Source organism: Polypterus senegalus, chromosome 12 (assembly GCF_016835505.1).
Source record: "Polypterus senegalus isolate Bchr_013 chromosome 12, ASM1683550v1, whole genome shotgun sequence".
NCBI lineage: Eukaryota > Metazoa > Chordata > Cladistia > Polypteriformes > Polypteridae > Polypterus > Polypterus senegalus.
In genome coordinates, this window is record NC_053165.1 from 87,992,331 (window position 1) to 88,010,705 (window position 18,375).

General features: G+C 40.4%; 1 protein-coding gene across 1 annotated transcript in view; it reads right to left on the reverse strand.

Moving 5' to 3' along the window:
• LOC120541301 (transmembrane 6 superfamily member 1-like) overlaps positions 1 to 18,375 on the reverse strand; it is a 79,948-nt gene that overhangs the window by 29,031 nt on the left and 32,542 nt on the right. The window contains exons 5-8 of the mRNA XM_039772796.1: positions 17,648 to 17,730; positions 16,471 to 16,589; positions 6,501 to 6,605; positions 2,901 to 2,993 (exon numbers count right to left, since the gene is read on the reverse strand). Of these exons, the coding sequence (XP_039628730.1) occupies positions 2,901 to 2,993; positions 6,501 to 6,605; positions 16,471 to 16,589; positions 17,648 to 17,730 (400 nt within the window). The remainder of the gene's footprint in view (positions 1 to 2,900; positions 2,994 to 6,500; positions 6,606 to 16,470; positions 16,590 to 17,647; positions 17,731 to 18,375) is intronic.

Below are 18,375 nucleotides of genomic sequence, written 5' to 3' on the forward strand. Positions count from 1 at the left end.
GAAATCCTGGGACGAGGCTTTTTCAAAGAGATAATTTCAAGTCCTGCGAGACGAGAATTTTGCTAGGAGATTTTTTCAAGTCCCACACTCCTCTCAACCATATTCAACCACATACACACGGTCCAATCCCCTCTAATTCATGTGAATGCTTTTGTCAGACACACTTCTTGCGCTCTCAGCTCTTATACATTTTTACGTTTTCCTCATTTTAAGTCGTTTATGAAAAGTCCTCTGTTTCATCCTTTAAAGAAGCTTTTCTGGACAGTATTGTTATACATACAATCTATTTGTTTCATTCGTAATTGTCCATTTCTGGACAATAATTCTATACGTTCTAGATGACACGTCAACAACTAAGCGAAGAAGAAAAGGCAGCACGTCGAAAAAAGGCCCAAAAGCGTTGGAGAGAAAAGATTTAAAAAAGAGCAATAATAATCTAAGTACAAATTCAGAAAATAAGGGAAGTAATAATCAGCCCAGACCAAGTGGAATTGAAAACCGAGCAGGTCCAAGCGGGAACGGAAATAAAAGACAAAGAGTAGAAGACAAAGTAGAACATCATAAAGAGGTCCAAAAATGTTGGTGTGATACACATGCAGGGGCAGATTAAAGATTATGAAAGTAGCAAAATTCGAAAGGCACATAAAACTGATAGGAAAGATCACATTAGCGTTAACAAACGGAAATTATTACTCGATGAAATAACGGAACAGCGAAAAGAGAGCAAATATATGGACAGAGAGGATATGACAGAAGTAAATTGATATTGTTCGGCTTTAAAGTTTAAGTCAGAAACTTCCCATCAGGGAAAAGTCGTGTTTCTTCACAATGAGGAGGCATATCCACGAGAAATAAAAGATTTGTTATTTGGCGTATGTTTTTACTGAAGTGTTACAGTAAAAGTGTAAGTTTAAAAAGGTATTTGCATGTTAATTTCAAAGCCAAACAGAACGAAAATGTATAACTCAACGAATACCTCTAACGCAACATAAAACATAATTTACTTTCAATTTATTACGTTTTAGTATTTTTTACTATGGTGAATTAACTCGCTGTAATGTAAAAAGTCAGTTTATTAATTAGAGAGAAAGAAACGATATTCACTCACGTTGCATTGTCACGATGTAAATCCAAACACGGAATCAAAATTCAATGCGGTATTGACGAAAAGTTAATTCAAAAAATTGTTTTTACTGAAGTGTTACAGTAAACATGTAAGTTTAAAAAGTATTTGCGTGTTAATTTCAAAGCCAAACAGAACAAAAACGTATAACGCAATAAATACTTCTAACCTAACATGAAACAAATTTCTTTCAATTTATTATGTTTTACTATTTTTAACTATGGTTAATTCCTCACTGTAATGTAAAATAGCTAGTTCTATTATGCATATGTAACAGTTCCCATGAAAATAACCATCACATTAAATTGTACATCCGGTTAACCACACCTGGGGGGTTGGCAAGTGAAGCAAGCAGGGGGCAGAGCCCCCCTAGTATTAAACAAAAAATCAACACTGATTTAATTTAAACACCAATTCTCCTCTAAAAGTTTTTTGAATATTAGAAATTATTAGAAATATTGTGATGGGAACAGCCCATTCAGCCCAACAAGCTTGTCTATTCTATTCATCTTGATTGTCCAAAGTAACATTTGAAGGTCCCTAAAGTCCTGCCCTCCACCACAGTACCTGGTCATTTATTCCACATGTCTATGGTTCTCTGCACGAAGAGAAAAAATTCCTGTGCAAAATTTGCCCTTTACCGAATTTATTTGAAGCAGCGTCTGCGATCCACTGTACTAATTCATTTCATGATCTTAAACTCTTCAGCCCTCTTCAGCTCTCTTTATCTCTATTTGCTTGAACAGGTAAGTTTCAGCTCCTTCAATTTCTTCTCATAGTCCCTGCCTCTCAGTCCTGGAATCAGCCTGGTTATTGTGTTCTCTGGACTTTCTCTAGCACTGCTATGTCTTTTTTTAATATGGAGACCAAAACTGAACATGTTTCTCCAGATGAGACCTAACTTGTGAATTATAAAGCTTAAGCATAATCCTCTTTGACTTGTATGGCACACTTCAGGTTGTTATATAACCTAACATCTTATTAATCTTTTTAATAGCTTCTCTACGCTGTCTGCATTTAGATCGTGATGAGTCTGGCTTGACTCCCAGGTTCTTCCCAAAAGGCGTACTCTCTACTTCCTACATGTAATACTTTACATTTCCTTAAATTCCATATTATCTGCCAAAAATCTGCCCAAGACAGTGTGCTGTCCAAATCTCTCTGTAACAAGTTAGCTGGTTGCACATTATCTGCCCTTCCACCTAGTTTAGTAACTTGTTTTAATCATATCTAAAATTTTGCAGACATTGCCAAGCAGGTTTGAATGAACAAAGGAGAGATTTCATATAAAAACAGATCCAAATCTAGCCTGTAATGTACTGTAGAATGCCACAAATTCATCATGTATCAGCTGCTGGTGCCAACACCTGAGCACTTCCATGAAAGCGTAGACCACAAGGTGCTCTGTAAATATTTATCTGCATATAATGAGCACACACCAGCACGAAATATTGGAAACAAACTTCAGCAGTGACCTTCAGACAGGACAGAACCACTTTCTAGGAGTCAGTCTAGATCGTGCTGGCTGCATTTCAGCGTTCTGTAAAGGGTTTAATAAATCAGATCAGACTAGCTTTCTTTATTGCTTTATTGTGAACTACGCTTGGTACTGATTTATAGAAATGTCAGTGACAGAACAGCATCTTGGTATGGAACAGACAGACTTTTCAATACCTTAAGGTTTTAAGACCTTTGAATGAAACCTGCCGCAAAAGATAACAGGCATCAACTAACTGATGATCAAGAACTTTAAAAAGTCATGAAAGGATTTTCTTACCTGGATTTTAGGGTAAGCAGTGGGATCTTTAAGATATGGCTCCTGGAACTGAACGTACTGTTGGCAAAGTTCAGCAGGACAGTCTAAGGTAACCTGAAATTTCACACAAAAAAATGCATAAATGGCCTTTATTTTAAAATATGTTTACATCTCTCTATTATAAAAGAAAATCTTGAGATGAGACTTTTGCTAGGAGATTTTTTCAAGTCCCGCCCTCCTCTCAACCATTTACAACCGCACACACACACACGGTCCAATCACCTCTCATTCGTGTGAATGCCTTTGTCAGACACACTTCTTGCGCTCTCAGCTCTTATAAATTTTTATGTTTTCCTCATTTTAAGTCGTTTATGAAAAGTCCTCCATTTAGTCCTTTAAAGAAGCTTTTCTGGACAGTATTGTTATACATACGATCTATTTGTTTCATTCATAATAGTCCATCTCTGGACAATAATTCTATACGTTCTAAATGACACGTCAACAACTAAGCGAAGAAGAAAAGGCAGCACGTTGAAAAAAGGCCCAAAAGCATTGGAGAGAAAAGAATTCAAAAAAGAGCAATAATAATCTAAGTGCAAATTCAGAAAATAAGGGAAGTAATAATCAGCCCCAGACCCCCGTGACCCTGTATTCGGATTCAGCGGGTTAGACGATGGATGGATGGATGGATGGATAATCAGCCCAGACCAAGTGGAATTGAAAACCGAGCAGGTCCAAAAGGGAAAGGAAATAAAAGACAAAGAGTAGAAGACAAAGTAGAACATCATAAAGAGGTCCAAAAATGTTGGTGTGATACACATGCAAGGGCAGGTTAGAGACTATGAAAGTAGTAAAATTCGAAAGGCACGAAAAACTGATAGTAAAGATTGTATTAGCGTTAACAAACGGAAATTATTACCTGATGAAATAACGGAGCAGCGAAAAGAGATCGAATATATGGACATAGGTAATATGACAGAAGTATATAGATATTGTTTGGCTTTAAAGTTTAAGTCAGAAACTTGTAGATCGTCTAATTCGTGTTGCCGTCAGGGAAAAGTCGTGTTTCTTCACAATGAAGAGGCGTATCCACAAGAATTAAAAGATTTGTTGTTTGGCGTATGTTTTTACTGAAGTGTTACAGTTTAAGTGTAAGTTTAAAAAGTATTTGCCAAACAGAACTACTCAACGAATACCTCTAACGCAACATAAAACATAATTTTCTAATCATCCAGGACCAAGTGGAACTGGAAACCTAGCAGGTCCAAGCGGGGTCAGAAATAAAAGACAAAGAGTAGAAGACAAAGCCGAACGTCGTAAAAAAGTGCAAAAACGTTGGCGCAATACACATGCAGAACAGGTTAGAGATTACTAAAGAGTACTAAAATTCGAAAGTCTCAAAAAACTGATAGTAAAGATAGCATTTGCGCAAACAAATGGAAATTATTACTCGGTGAAATAACGGAGCAACGAAAAGAGATTGAATATATGAACATAGGTAATATGACAGAAGTATGTAGATATTGTTCGGCTTTAAAGTTTAAGTCAGAAACTTCCCATCAGGGAAAAGTAGCGTTTCTTCACAATGAGGAGGCATATCCGCGAGAAATAAAAGATCTGTTGTTTGGCGTATGTTTTTACTGAAGTGTTACAGTAAAAGTGTAAGTTTAAAAAGTATTTGCATGTTAATTTCAAAGCCAAACAGAACGAAAATGTATAACTCAATAAATACCTCTAACGCAACATAAAACATGTAGCTATTCGGCTTTAAAGTTTAAGTCAGAGACGTGTAGATCGTCTAATTTGTGTGGCCATCGGGAAAAGTCGTGTTTCTTCCCAATGAAGAGGCGTATCCACGAGAAATAAAAGATTTGTTGTTTGGTGTAAGGCAAAATATCCAAATCTACAATAATCTGTTAGCGTTTGCATCATTCAATGCTCAAAACGTAGATTTAAACAATTCAGGACCATATGCTATGAGAATCAGTGGTCCTGCAACAATTAAAGTTATGACAAGTTTAATTTCGAAGAAACCACAGTTCGGTCAGGTTTATACTTATGATCACAGAGAAGCAATGCAACACAGAATCGAAAGAGTTAAACGATGGGACGCATTAGAAATTCTACATGTAAACAACAATCTGTTTAAATTGTACATCCGCTTACCTATACGTGAGTGGTAGAGACGTGAAGTGGCTGGCACATAGCACCCACCCGAGGGTTGGTGAGCAATGCGAGCAGGGGGTAGAGCCCCCTAGTACCTAGGTGGATTTTAGGAGGCCCAGGCCCCTCATGGACCCTGTGATCATCAGAGGTGACTGTGTGCAGAAGGTGCAGACCTATAAATATCTGGGAGTGCAGCTGGATGACAAATTGGACTGGACTGCCAATACTGATGCTCTATGTAAGAAAGCTCAGAGCAGACTTTACTTTCTGAGAAGGTTGGCATCCTTCAACATCTGCAGTAAGATGCTGCAGATGTTCTACCAGACGGTTGTGGCGAGTGCCCTCTTCTACGCGGTGGTGTGCTGGGGTGGCAGCATAAAGATGAAAGACGCCTCACGCCTGGACAAACTTGTTAAGAAGGCAGGCTCCATTGTAAGATTAAAGTTGGACAGTTTAACATCTGTGGCAGAGCGACGGGCTATAAGCAAACTCCAGTCAATCATGAAGAATCCATTGCATCCACTTAACAGGATCATCTCCAGGCAGAGGAGTAGCTTCAGTGACAGACTTTTGTCACCGTCCTGTTCCACTGACAGACTGAGGAGATCGTTCCTACCCTACACTATGCGACTCTTCAATTCCACCCGGGGGAGTAAATGCGAACATTAATTTTATTTTAATTCTTTTCATTTTTATTACTATTTAATTTAATATTGTTTCTTTGTATCAGTATACTGCTGCTGGATTATGTGAATTTCCCCTTGGGATTAATAAAGTATCTATCTATCTATCTATCTATCTATCTATCTATCTATCTATCTATCTATCTATCTATCTATCTACCTTCTAAAACAAAATCTGAAGTGGCCAACACTGTTGTGAAGTTACCAAAATATATGGATGATGCAAAACAACTGAAGTTCTCCATACTTTTGACATTTTGTTTTTTTTTTCAAGGAACATCTATTTAAAATTGATATACAGTAAATTCAGAGAGTATTCAGACCCTTTCACTCTTCTTCATACTTTATTGTGTTATAGATTTACTTTTAAATGAGTAAATGTGCTTTCTTGCCCATGAGTCTACACTCAATACAAAGTGAAGACGTGTTTTCAGAAAAGATTGCAATTAATTAAAAAACTGAAAAATCTGAAACTTCTCATTCATACAAGTATTACAATTCTTATTTTAGCATATCACATGAAGGACGTGAACATCTGACCTGCCTTTCCTCCTGTACTTATGTTGACATTTTGGCTTTTACATATTTCTGTTTAGGTAACATTTTTTATTTAAAACAATCCAACATTTTTTGACTCGCTTATCTCAGGGTAAACGTCACGCTAAAGTGGCTACGGCCTTTAACCTTTTTTTTTTTCTCTTTATCCAATTTCCAATGTACGTGAGTTACAAATAACAAAGTAGCTGCTAGTGCAGTCATTTTTTTTTCTCACCAGTCCTCTGAAGATACTGAAGCCCAAGGCAAGCAGAAAGTAGAGAACAAACACGCAGTCTAGTGGTCTACCAATCAGCCCCTTCTGATGGGAGTCTTGAATGCACTAGGAAGACAATAGAAATACATCTTTGTTTTCTTATAAGAAAATCCGATTCTACAACATAACACAGAAGAATAAACACTGCTTATATGTGAGTGCTTTCTGAAGGCCCTAATACCTCAGGATTAAACTGTTACACATTTCTAATAGACATATATTTGTGTATGATCATGCATATAAACAGTAGATGTACAGTATGTAAATGCGTGTATGATGTATTCGTGTGTGTGGGTTTGAAAATGGCTGATTAAGGTAAAGGGCGGCACAGTGGCGCAGTGGTAGCGCTGCTGCCTCGCAGTAAGGTGACTTGGGTTCGCTTTCCGGGTCCTCCCTGCGTGGAGTTTGCATGTTCTCCCCGTGTCTGCGTGGGTTTCCTCTCACAGTCCAAAGACATGCAGGTTAGGTGCATTGGCGATCCCTAGTGTGTGCTTGGTGTGTGTCCTGTGGTGGGCTGGTGCCCTGCCTGGGGTTTGTTCCTGCCTTGTGCCCTGTGCTGGCTGGGATTGGCTCCTGCAGACTCCATATACATATATGCAAATAATATATATAAGCAGCTTCAGGTTCAGCCATGGGTGGAGTCTACAAAAAGAAAGCAGTCCGTCATACAATAATGGGCCACTTAAAAGAGCAAAATGGCCAATGATCCATTAGTTAGAACTGTCCACAACCATTTTGTGCCTTCGATTTATATATATATATACACAGACACACACACACACATATATACAGTATATATATATATATATATATATATATATATAAAATATTTATTCATAGTGGCCAGTGGGGGGTATATAAGGTTACCTCTAACCCAAATAGTTACCAAAAGACCAGACATATTCAAATGAAAGGTGGTTTTATTTTAACATTTAAATACATGGGTGAAGACAAACACGCACAAGTTAAGAAGAATAGAAATAAAGAGGCCTGCCATAGCAAGTGATTCCCTGACTACCCCATGCAATGCCTAACACACTTACTCGTCATGACCAAACCCACGCTCCTATAAAATACGTAATGTTCACTTCTTACCAACCCTTACCTTTCTTTCCCCATCCAGGTGAGTTGTTGCTACCACTAGACCACCCAACTCCATGTTCACTTTCTTTATGACCAGCAGCCATTTTTTAATTCCCACCCTATAAGCACTTTTTGGGTCACTTCTGGTCTCCTTGAAAATAATGCTGGGCTGAGACTAGTCTGTCCCTGGACCATGGGCACTTATGCAGAGCGCCATATGTGATGCCTGCATGGAGTTTGCATGTTCTCCCTGTGTGTGCATGGGGGTTCTCCAGTGTCTTCACACAGTCCAAAGACATGCAGGTTGGGTGGATAAGCGATGGGAAATTGGCCACTGATGCGTGTGTGTTCACCCTGTGATGAACTGGCAACCTGCTCAACATCCTTAAATGCAAGTTCTCTGTTAGTGTGGGTGGGTGTGCTAAGAGGCCCCTGTGATGGATGTGTACCCTCACCAGGACCCTTGCCCTTACCGCCTTGTGTGCGTTCCTACCAGGATAGTCCCAGGACCCTGCAAGCCTAAAATGAAGTAGGTGGGTTAGAGAGTGTTCTTTTCTATACAGTATGCAGTACAAACACACTATTAGCAGGCAGTATAGCCCAAAGTCCTCATCACTGTATAATTAAAGCTTGTGATGGTTTCTACCAGCTGCAAGAATTATTACAAGAACAAGAAAATATGAACACATAACCCCAGTTCTTAAATCTTTACACTGGCTCCCAGTTAAGTTCAGGGCAGATTTCAAAATCCTCCTTTTAACATATAAAGCATTAAATAGCCAAGGTCCAGATTACTTATATGTACTTATCGTGACCTACAAGCCTGAGCACACATTAAGATCTCAAGATGCCGGTCTGTTTATGATTCCAAGGATTAATAAAATAACAGTGGGAAGTCGAGCTTTTAGTTACAGGGCCCCTAAACTGTGGAATGGTCTTCCTGCTTCCATAAGAGATGCCCCTTCAGTCTCAGCCTTTAAATCCCGGCTGAAGACTCACAACTTCAGTTTAGCATACCCTGACTAGAGCTGCTGATTAACTGTACAGACTGCATCTCTGTTGTTAGTCATTAGCACTATAACATAAGTAACATGAATAATTATATTTGAATACTAACCCTCACCTATTCTGTTTCTTTTCTCGGTACCCAAATGTGGCCATTGGTGCCACGGCCCACCTGCCAAGTTGTTTGCCTGCCTATGGTAAAGTCATCCCTGATGGAGGATCACAGGAATCATGGGAAAGAGGGGTCCTTTAATCGAGACGCGTTTCAGCCGTGGCATGGCCAAATGGGGAGGCAGCTAGATGGATGAGGTCTCCAGGACTCTAAAAATATCCAAACCTAATTATGTCATATCATCTACTGTTAAACCGTACTTTTTTGACACCCACTGCACACCCTACCTACCTGGAAAGGTGTCTCTCTTTGAACTGCCTTTCTCGAGGTTTCTTCCATTTTTCCCTACAAGGTTTTTATTGGGAGTTTTTCCTTGTCTTCTCAGAGAGTCAAGGCTGGGGGGCTGTCAAGAGGCAGGGCCTGTTAAAGCCCATTGCGGCACTTCCTGTGTGGTTTTGGGCTATACAAAAATAAACTGTATTGTATTGTACTGTACCAGTATACTGTATCTGTATGTGCTTCTCAGACTGAAACATATTTTTTAATGTACCATCAAAACTATTTTTGGGGCTGAATCACATTTCCTCTTAATCTGGGGTCACTCCTGGTGAAGCCCCTGAAGGGATCCCAGCACAAACACGACATACCACCTCTTCACCGCCCGTCTTCTTGCACTGGTGCGATGGCTTATACTGCCAGTCCCAGTGTGTGTTTGCTTTGTTCCACAGGACCTACTCACACATACAATCTCCATTTAGTCCATGTTAGCACCCAAATACTGTATATATACAAAGAGTGAGAAACAGACCATAAAGGCTTCAGACAATACTTGTCTATTTAACCAAATAAGGCAACTAAGCTGTAGATGTTCATAAAACCGATCCAAGTAACAGATTTACGGGCTGCAATTTTGCGGATTCCGAGCAAGTGACAGGGGATTGAGATTTACAGGCTCATGCAGTGTAATCCAAGTGAGATGATAAATGCTTAAGCATTCCAAGTCAATGCAATCCTGACACAATTACAATTGCAAGTGAAAATTCACAGGAAAAGACAACAAATCCTAGCAACGGGAACCTAATTTTACAGTGCTAACCATTTTCTGCACTTGCTTACTTCAAGTCAGAGGGACTGGAAATCACAGCCTCCCTGCAAATATGTCCAGTTATTATTTTAGCTGTTTAAGGTGAGAACTAAACAGAAGAGAAGGAGGCATCTTAGGCAGATCCTGTTAAGATGCTTTTACTGTACATCGTGTTCTTGTGTACAGTATGGTTTGAATTCAGGAGAACCTGTCTTTTTTATAGCAATCCGATCCCATTCTCTGTTTTCTCATGTTTAAGTTCTCCTGCGGATAAGTCGCGGCTTGATTTTACCGTATAATTTCCTGTATTTTATAATGTCGGTCATATAAGTCGAATGTGGAAAACTCACGCTATTGGTCCAAGAGAATACAATATGCTAATGCCCACCTGAGAGAGTCACCACGGAGCACACAGCCTTTTTATTTCTATGTATTGTGCCTACGTGACCACACGGTGATACCTGAACTATTCCGAAGAAACGTTTGCACTGATTTGTGTTTCACCTTCATCGTAAGAGCATCCCTTATCTACAATGGAGCGTTCGATCAGAAGAAAATACGAAGCCAGTTTAAAATTAAAAGTCATTGAAATGGCAAAAGAAAATGGTAACTGCACCGCTGCAACAAAATTTGATGTGTCTGAGAAACTGATGCGAGACTAGAGGAGCCAAGAAGATGTAAAAAAATACTTTGTATTTTTGAATGGGCGTGTAAGACAGGGTCTGGTTTTATGATCGATTTTTCTGGTTTCAAGACCCGACTTATACGCGAGTATATACGGTAGTTTTGTTTTGCAACAACAAGAAGAACATTTAGCACATTTTCATACAAATGATGTAGCTCAATTAAAGAGTCTTTTTCTGTTGATCAATGCCAAAAAGCCAAATCAAATCTACAAATCTACTGTGATTCAATATCGTATGACAATAAAATGTGAACACTTCGAAGGGAGTGAATACTTTTTATAGGCACTATTTACACTCACTGGCCTCTTTATTAGTTACACTTGTTCAACTGGTTGTTAACACAAATATCTGATCAACCAATCACATGGCAGCAACTCCCCAATGCCTTTTGGCATACAGACATTCTCAAGATGACCTGCTGAAGAACAAACCATTCAAATGTCACAGCTTACCCGAGTGTTATTGCTGACCATGTCCATCTGTGGTGTTATGGGTCCACAGCTCGTGGAGAAAAGGCCATTGATTTTTAAATAAATAATCATTGTGCTCGCTTAGCTTAGCGAGGACGTTAGGCCATAGTGGGCGTGGGCGATCCGTAGGGTGTGGGCGTTTCTCACCTAGTGCACAGGTGAGGAACTGCCCACATTCATGATTGTCCCGCGGCTAATGCTGCAGCTGCTGTGGCCCTCGTCATTTTAAAAGAAGCGAGTCGGTTTTAGGGGAAGAAGAAAAAAGAAACGTTCGGGTAGTGTAAGAAACGATCGGGAAAAAGAAAAAAACGTTTGGAGAGAGAATCGATCGAAGAGAAAGGAAAGGAGAGGACGGAGGTTACAGGGAGCGTGGAAGCAAGCGGTGCAGGAGAGAGACGGACGCGGGCGTGTGGTGAGCGCGCGATCGCTCGTGGGCAGCTGCGAGGAAGCTGGGTGTTGGGCCGACACCCAGGTGTTTGTGTAGATGTCGCTCCCGCTGAGTGATCTGGTAGCGGGAGTGACAAGGTGAAAGCGACGAGCCGCAGAAGGCCGCGGAAAGGCAGCGGAAGTCGGGAGGCTTGGTGGTGGAGTCCCCAATATGAGCGACCTGGCTATTGGGGTAATCAAGTCTCGGGGACTGGGATGAGTGCCATACCGGAGCCAGGGATCGGGAGGTCTCCAGTCTCGAGCGTGTGAAGTAGGAGGGCAGCTGCAGAGAGCGTCTTGCCTGCTGCTAAGCCCGTACGGGATAAGCAGGTGAGACGCATACAAATAGGCACCGGATTGTGTTAGTGTTTTAAAGACTGCTTCCAGGAGAAGATTTTAACCTTCGTTTTTAAAGGATTGTTGTGTTTATTTATTGGTTTTACCCCACGTTCTTTTTATGGATTATTTATTTAATGAATTTGAAACTGCACTATTTATGGAACACTGTTTTTGTTGACTGTTTTAATAAAAGCACTTTTGTACTTTCAACCATCCCCTTGCTCAGATGCTCAATTTGCCTCCATTGACTGGCTCACTCGGTTTCATTATCGACGGTGCTGGGTTCAAGGGTTCCCAAACAGCCATGGGAGCGTGGAGCCAGAACCCACATCGTCACACCATCCCTTTATGACCGCAGTGTTCCCATCTTCTAATGGCTCCTTCCAGCAGGATAATGCGCCATGTCACAAAGCTCAGATCATCTCAGACTGGTTTCGTAAACATGACAAGGAGTTCACTGTCTTCAAATGTCCTCCAAGTCACCAGATCTCAATTCAGCAGAGCACCTTTGGGTTGTGGTGGAACAGGAGATTCGCATCATGGATGTGCAGCAACTGACAAATCTGCAGCTACTGTGTGATGCAATCATGCCAATATGGTGCAAAATCCCTGAGGAATTTTTCCAGCACCTTGGCAAATCTATACCACAAAGAATCTGAAGGCAAAAGGGGGTCTTACCCAGTACTAGCAAGGTGTACCTAATAAAGTGTCAGGTGAGTGCATACATACACATACACAAACACACACATGCATATAAATATATATATATATATATATTATATACATATATACAGTATACACTCATCTAAAGGATTATTAGGAACGCCATACTAATACGGTGTTTGACCCCCTTTCGCCTTCAGAACTGCCTTCATTCTACGTCGCATTGATTCAACAAGGTGCTGAAAGCATTCTTTAGAAATGTTGGCCCATATCGATAGGATAGCATCTTGCAGTTGATGGAGATTTGTGGGATGCACATCCAGGGCACGCTCCGTTCCACCACATCCCAAAGATGCTCTATTGGGTTGAGATCTGGTGACTGTGGGGGCCATTTTAGTACAGTGAACTCATTGTCATGTTCAAGAAACCAATTTGAAATGATTCGAGCTTTGTGACATGGTGCATTATCCTGCTGGAAGTAGCCATCAGAGGATGGGTACATGGTGGTCATGAAGGGATGGACATGGTCAGAAACAATGCTCAGGTAGCCCGTGGCATTTAAACGATGCCCAATTGGCACTAAGGGGCCTAAAGTGTGCCAAGAAAACATCCCCCACACCATTACACCACCACCACCAGCCTGCACAGTGGTAACAAGGCATGATGGATCCATGTTCTCATTCTGTTTACGCCAAATTCTGACTCTACCATTTGAATGTCTCAACAGAAATCGAGACTCATCAGACCAGGCAACGTTTTTCTAGTCTTCAACTGTCCAATTTTGGTGAGCTCATGCAAATTGTAGCCTCTTTTTCCTATTTGTAGTGGAGATGAGTGGTACCCGGTGGGCTCTTCTGCTGTTGTAGCCCATCCGCCTCAAGGTTGTGCGTGTTGTGGCTTCACAAATGCTTTGCTGCATACCTCGGTTGTAACGAGTGGTTATTTCAGTCAAAGTTGCTCTTCTATCCGCTTGAATCAGTCGACCCATTCTCCTCTGACCTCTAGCATCAACAAGGCATTTTCGCCCACAGGACTGCCGCATACTGGATGTTTTTCCCTTTTCACACCATTCTTTGTAAACCCTAGAAATGGTTGTGCGTGAAAATCCCAGTAACTGAGCAGATTGTGAAATACTCAGACCGGCCCATCTGGCACCAACAACCATGCCACGCTCAGAATTGCTTAAATCACCTTTCTTTCCCATTCTGACATTCAGTTTGGAGTTCAGGAGATTGTCTTGACCAGGACCACACCCCTAAATGCATTGAAGCAACTGCCATGTGATTGGTTGATTAGATAATTGCATTAATGAGAAATTGAACAGGTGTTCCTAATAATCCTTTAGGTGAGTGTATATACAGTACAGTATATATATATTCAATGCATTCGTAGTCTGAATCACAATCCGATTGTATGGGTGGTTACCTACCAGGTAACGCTTGTGGTTGGTCAGCAGTCAGCTAATATCCACCACGATGCCCTCTTTCAGTTGCGAGAAGCAGATCATAGAATGGTTGAAATAGTTTTTACTGTCAAATAATGCAAAGAGTACGCGACACGTGTTTCGCCCTAATTCTGGACTCATCAGGCGTACACACTCACTGCTTCAACCCTCTCGGGAATCTAACTTTGGAATGTCAGCACCAGAGGCGAAGCCTCTTACGTTGCGCCACGGCGTTTGGTTCGTTTATTTGACAGTATGTAGATCGGGGTAATTACATGGTGGACGGCTGGCAGCTCATCCCGGCTGGGAAACCCCTGAGATGGAAGGATGGGGGAAGGCTGCTTTTCCAGGAAACTGCCTCCCCAAAACACTAGATGGCGGCTCCCCTGGAGTGTAACAGTTCCCACGGGGGCATCCTGGGACTTGCAGTGCGGTTTCTCAGCCCGGTTGGGTACCATGGGTGCCGCCAGAAGGAGCTGTGAGAGGACCAGAGGAGCCATGCCTCATTAATAGCCCAGAAGTGATCCTAAGTCACGAGGACGGGAGCCCCGAAGTACTTCCGAGCTGAAGAAAAAGCCAATTCTCCATTTGACCTGGAAGTGTAAGCAAGTCACGTGGGCAGAAGCACAGAAGAACCTCCAGGTTAGGGACTATTTAAAGGACTGTTGGAGACCCAGTAAGCGAGCCAGAGTCGGGAGGAGTGTGACAGAGCTTGCTGGGAGGTGTGGAGGAGAGATTTGTGTATGTATAATTTTTAATGTATTGTATATTTAATTAGATGTTTATTGTGGCTGGGGTGCTTTGGAGGCACTGATTAAAAGAAGAAGCATTAAAATACCCCTGAGGGCTTTTATCCCATGTCCTGAACACCTGTATGTTGGGCTTAAGAGGTAACAGTGACCCCTAGTGTCCTATAATTAATATATATTGTGGAGGACTGCCGGCTTCGTGCTCCGGCCCTCACCCCCAGGCCCCCAGGAGGAGCTCTCCCGACAGCAGGATCATGCCCCGAGTTCCAGCAGGGCCTTATGGACTATGCAGTGTTTTTACACAGCCCTGCTGGATACCTTGGGGGCCACCAGGAGTCGCTGTGGGGGGGCTTATGGGCTCTTTTGTGCCTTATGACCCGGGAGTACGTCACGGTCATATGACGGGAAGGAACCCGGAAGGAATAAGGAACAGTGGACTGTTGGGACAGGAACACTTCCGGGTCAGGGGCTATAAAAGGGCGGTGCCTCAGTCCAGACAACGAGCTGAGCTGGGAGGTAGAGGAGCAAGTGTCTGGGCGAGGAGGAGAGTTTATGGTTGGAGAGAATAGTGTTGTTTTGAATGAGTAGTGTGGAGGGTGCTTTGTGCACATTGTTATTAAACAATAAAAAGTCTTGGACTTTTACCTGGTGTCTGGAGTTATACCTGAGGGTTCCAGGGAGCACTAGTGCCCCCTACTGCCACAATATATATATATATATATATATATATATATATATATATATATTTATGTAAGAGCCAATTTTAGAAAGTTAAAGTGGGTTAAACTCATATTAATGTTTGCTTAATTTGAATAGAATATAAATTTCTTCCATAGTCATAGACATTGGTATAGTCTTTTCCCCCTATAAGTTAGTAAGAGATAGAACCTTCTTGCTATAACTGAGAAAGTGTGATAATAGATTCAGTTGTTGTTTAGAACAGGTCCCAGTACATAGGGACTTAAAAGACTCATTTTCTACTCAGAGAGAGATGGGAAAGCAGTACCGCCGCTCCCTATACGCAGAATACGCAGTCTGCGTAGGGCACCAACTCCCAGGGGGGCACCATCCCAGCTGCTCAAAAAAATCGTTTTTATATATTATAATAAATTAATATGAATAATATACATATACAAATAAACAAAAATATAAACGTATATATTGCATTTTACGGTGAACTCAGAGTAGGCTAAGCACGTGATGGCGCGCGCGCCCTCATGTATTTACTTTCATTTGAATAAAGTTCTATTTTGGCCCCTATAGTAGGTTTTTTTTATTATTATTTTATTTTTACTTCCGTAATATTTGGGGGAGGGGGCACAAAAGTAAATTTCTGCTTAGGGCACCCATTTGGCCAGCAGCGGCCCTGTGGGAAAGGCATACAGTTTACTGACCGTCATTTTGAAATGGTTCAGAAATGTTAAGTAAATAGTAACGATTTGAGATGTAACAAGATTCAAGCTTTGAACAGAACTTATCTTAACAAGAATTTTTCTTATTTTTTTGCTATTTTAGTTTTCTTTTTTATGTGAACTGTTTTACTTTGAAATTTAAATAGACTTTTAAAAACAAATATATTTTGTCTGTGGAATCATTTCTGTGTGTCAAGTGTTTGTTGAATCCCATTTTTCGAAAAATGCAGCTACAATATATATGCTATATATATATATATATATATATATATATATATATATAGGGTGAGTCAAAATGATGTTAACATTTGAATGGCAGAAATAATTTATTCACAAAACATACTTCATATGTGCAAATGATTTATAATATATGAAGAAACACATATATATCTATGAGGGCAAATAAACACATAATACTGTATGTTATTTATACCCTGAACAATTTTTTTCATTTTTACCTTGGAAGGTGCATCTCTTGTCAAAGGCTGGCTGAAGATACGAAAAGAGGCCCACACCGGTAGAATGACACACAGATTGTTAATAACAAATCCACCACACAGGTTTGCTCCATATTTCCCTAAAAATGTTGCAGAAAATCAAATAAAAGCAATTCGGTAGGCAAACTAAGATAAAAAAATGTAGCTGACAATTACATTTTTTATATGTTGCTAACCCCATGTAGCTTGTAGCAATGGCCAAGAAAAAAATTTAATTTCCTGTTTTCATGCAGGATGGAGAGAAAAAAATGACAATATAAAAGTAGCCAATAGTGACCAACACTGTGCAACAGCAAATGATGCTAAAAATGTCCATTGAGAAAAGAAAGAAGAAAAATCTTATGTTACTCATGTCACACAATCCACTCTTCAATCATCCATTCGTTTGCTCAAACCGTGCAAAACGCGTGCTGTTTTGCTAGAATATTGAGATTGCTGTTTAAAACTGAAAACCTGCCTCTCCCCCTCATTCATTGGTCAAGAGTCTTGTCTTCAGTTCCAAAACTGACTCCCATGTGGCTTTAATTTCCCGTTTTACGATGTCCGCTGATTTTTCAAGGAAATGTCTATTTAACAATATCCATCCATCCATTATCCAACTCATTATATCCTAACTACAGGGTCACGGAGGTCTGCTGGAGCCAATCCCAGCCAACACAGGGCACAAGGCAGGAAACAAACCCCAGGCAGGGCACCAACCCACTGCATATTTAACAATATTTTATTATAAAAGCATGTGTTTTTCACGTTTTGAGCAAACGCCTGGATAACTGACGTGTGGATTATGCAACGTAAGCAATTTCTCCAAAGACGTTTTTCACAAGGTTTGCCATTACCCAGCATTACTCTCTGTTCAATCAATCATAAACTTTTTCTCTCTATTCTGCATAAAAAGATGAGATTAAAAATTGTTCTTAGCCATCACTACAAACTACATGGGGTAAGAAATATAAAAAAAGATCATTTTTGGGTGGAGTGTTACTTTAAGATTATACAGAATGAGAACAATAAACTTTAAACAAATAAGCATTCATAATTAAATAAAAGAAACAATGAGCACACATTTAAAAAAGAAGCTATGCTACACTGTGTTTCTTTCATCTTCAGCCACACAAACACAATTACTATGCCTTCTTACCAACAGCGTTTCCAAGGAGGTAGACAACTAGGCTCATCAAAACCGATCCAACCCAGTAAAGTCCAATTGTTCGATACTCGTCCCTATCGGAAGAAGATGAAACATTTTTCAAGTGAATTTTAACTAAGACAGATTGTCAGTCTTTATCTCCTTCAAAAGAATTTTCTTCTCTTCATTATATATAAAAAAGAATACGGATCAATTACGAAGGTTCAAACAAATGTTAGGAGAATATTCTATGATTCACCAAAGATAAATATTAATTTAAAGTGTGTCAAAAAATTATGTATTTTTTTCTCTGCATAGTTCCCATTTCAATGAACACATTTTTGCTACTCATCTAGAAGTTTTGAGATTCCACTTGTGGTAGAAATGCAGCTGTGGGTACATAGTAACTTGTAGCTGCCCAGACAAACATATAGATAGATAGATAGATAGATATTTTAGTATAGTAGGCAGGATATAATAGATAGATAGATAGATAGATATTGATTAATTAATGTTTAAACATACATGGGATCTAATGTTAGGTCCAGTATGCCACCTGAAAGATTCCCTTTTGTGAACATCTGCACTTATTCCTGCTCCACTTTGCACAATGATGGGGGCTATGAGAACACGTCATCAAGGATATCAAATGGGCTCCTACCATCCGTAACATTTTAAAGTCTAGGCTCACAACGTTTAAGTAGGTTCAGAGTTAAAGATGCTAAGATTTGCATTGGGTG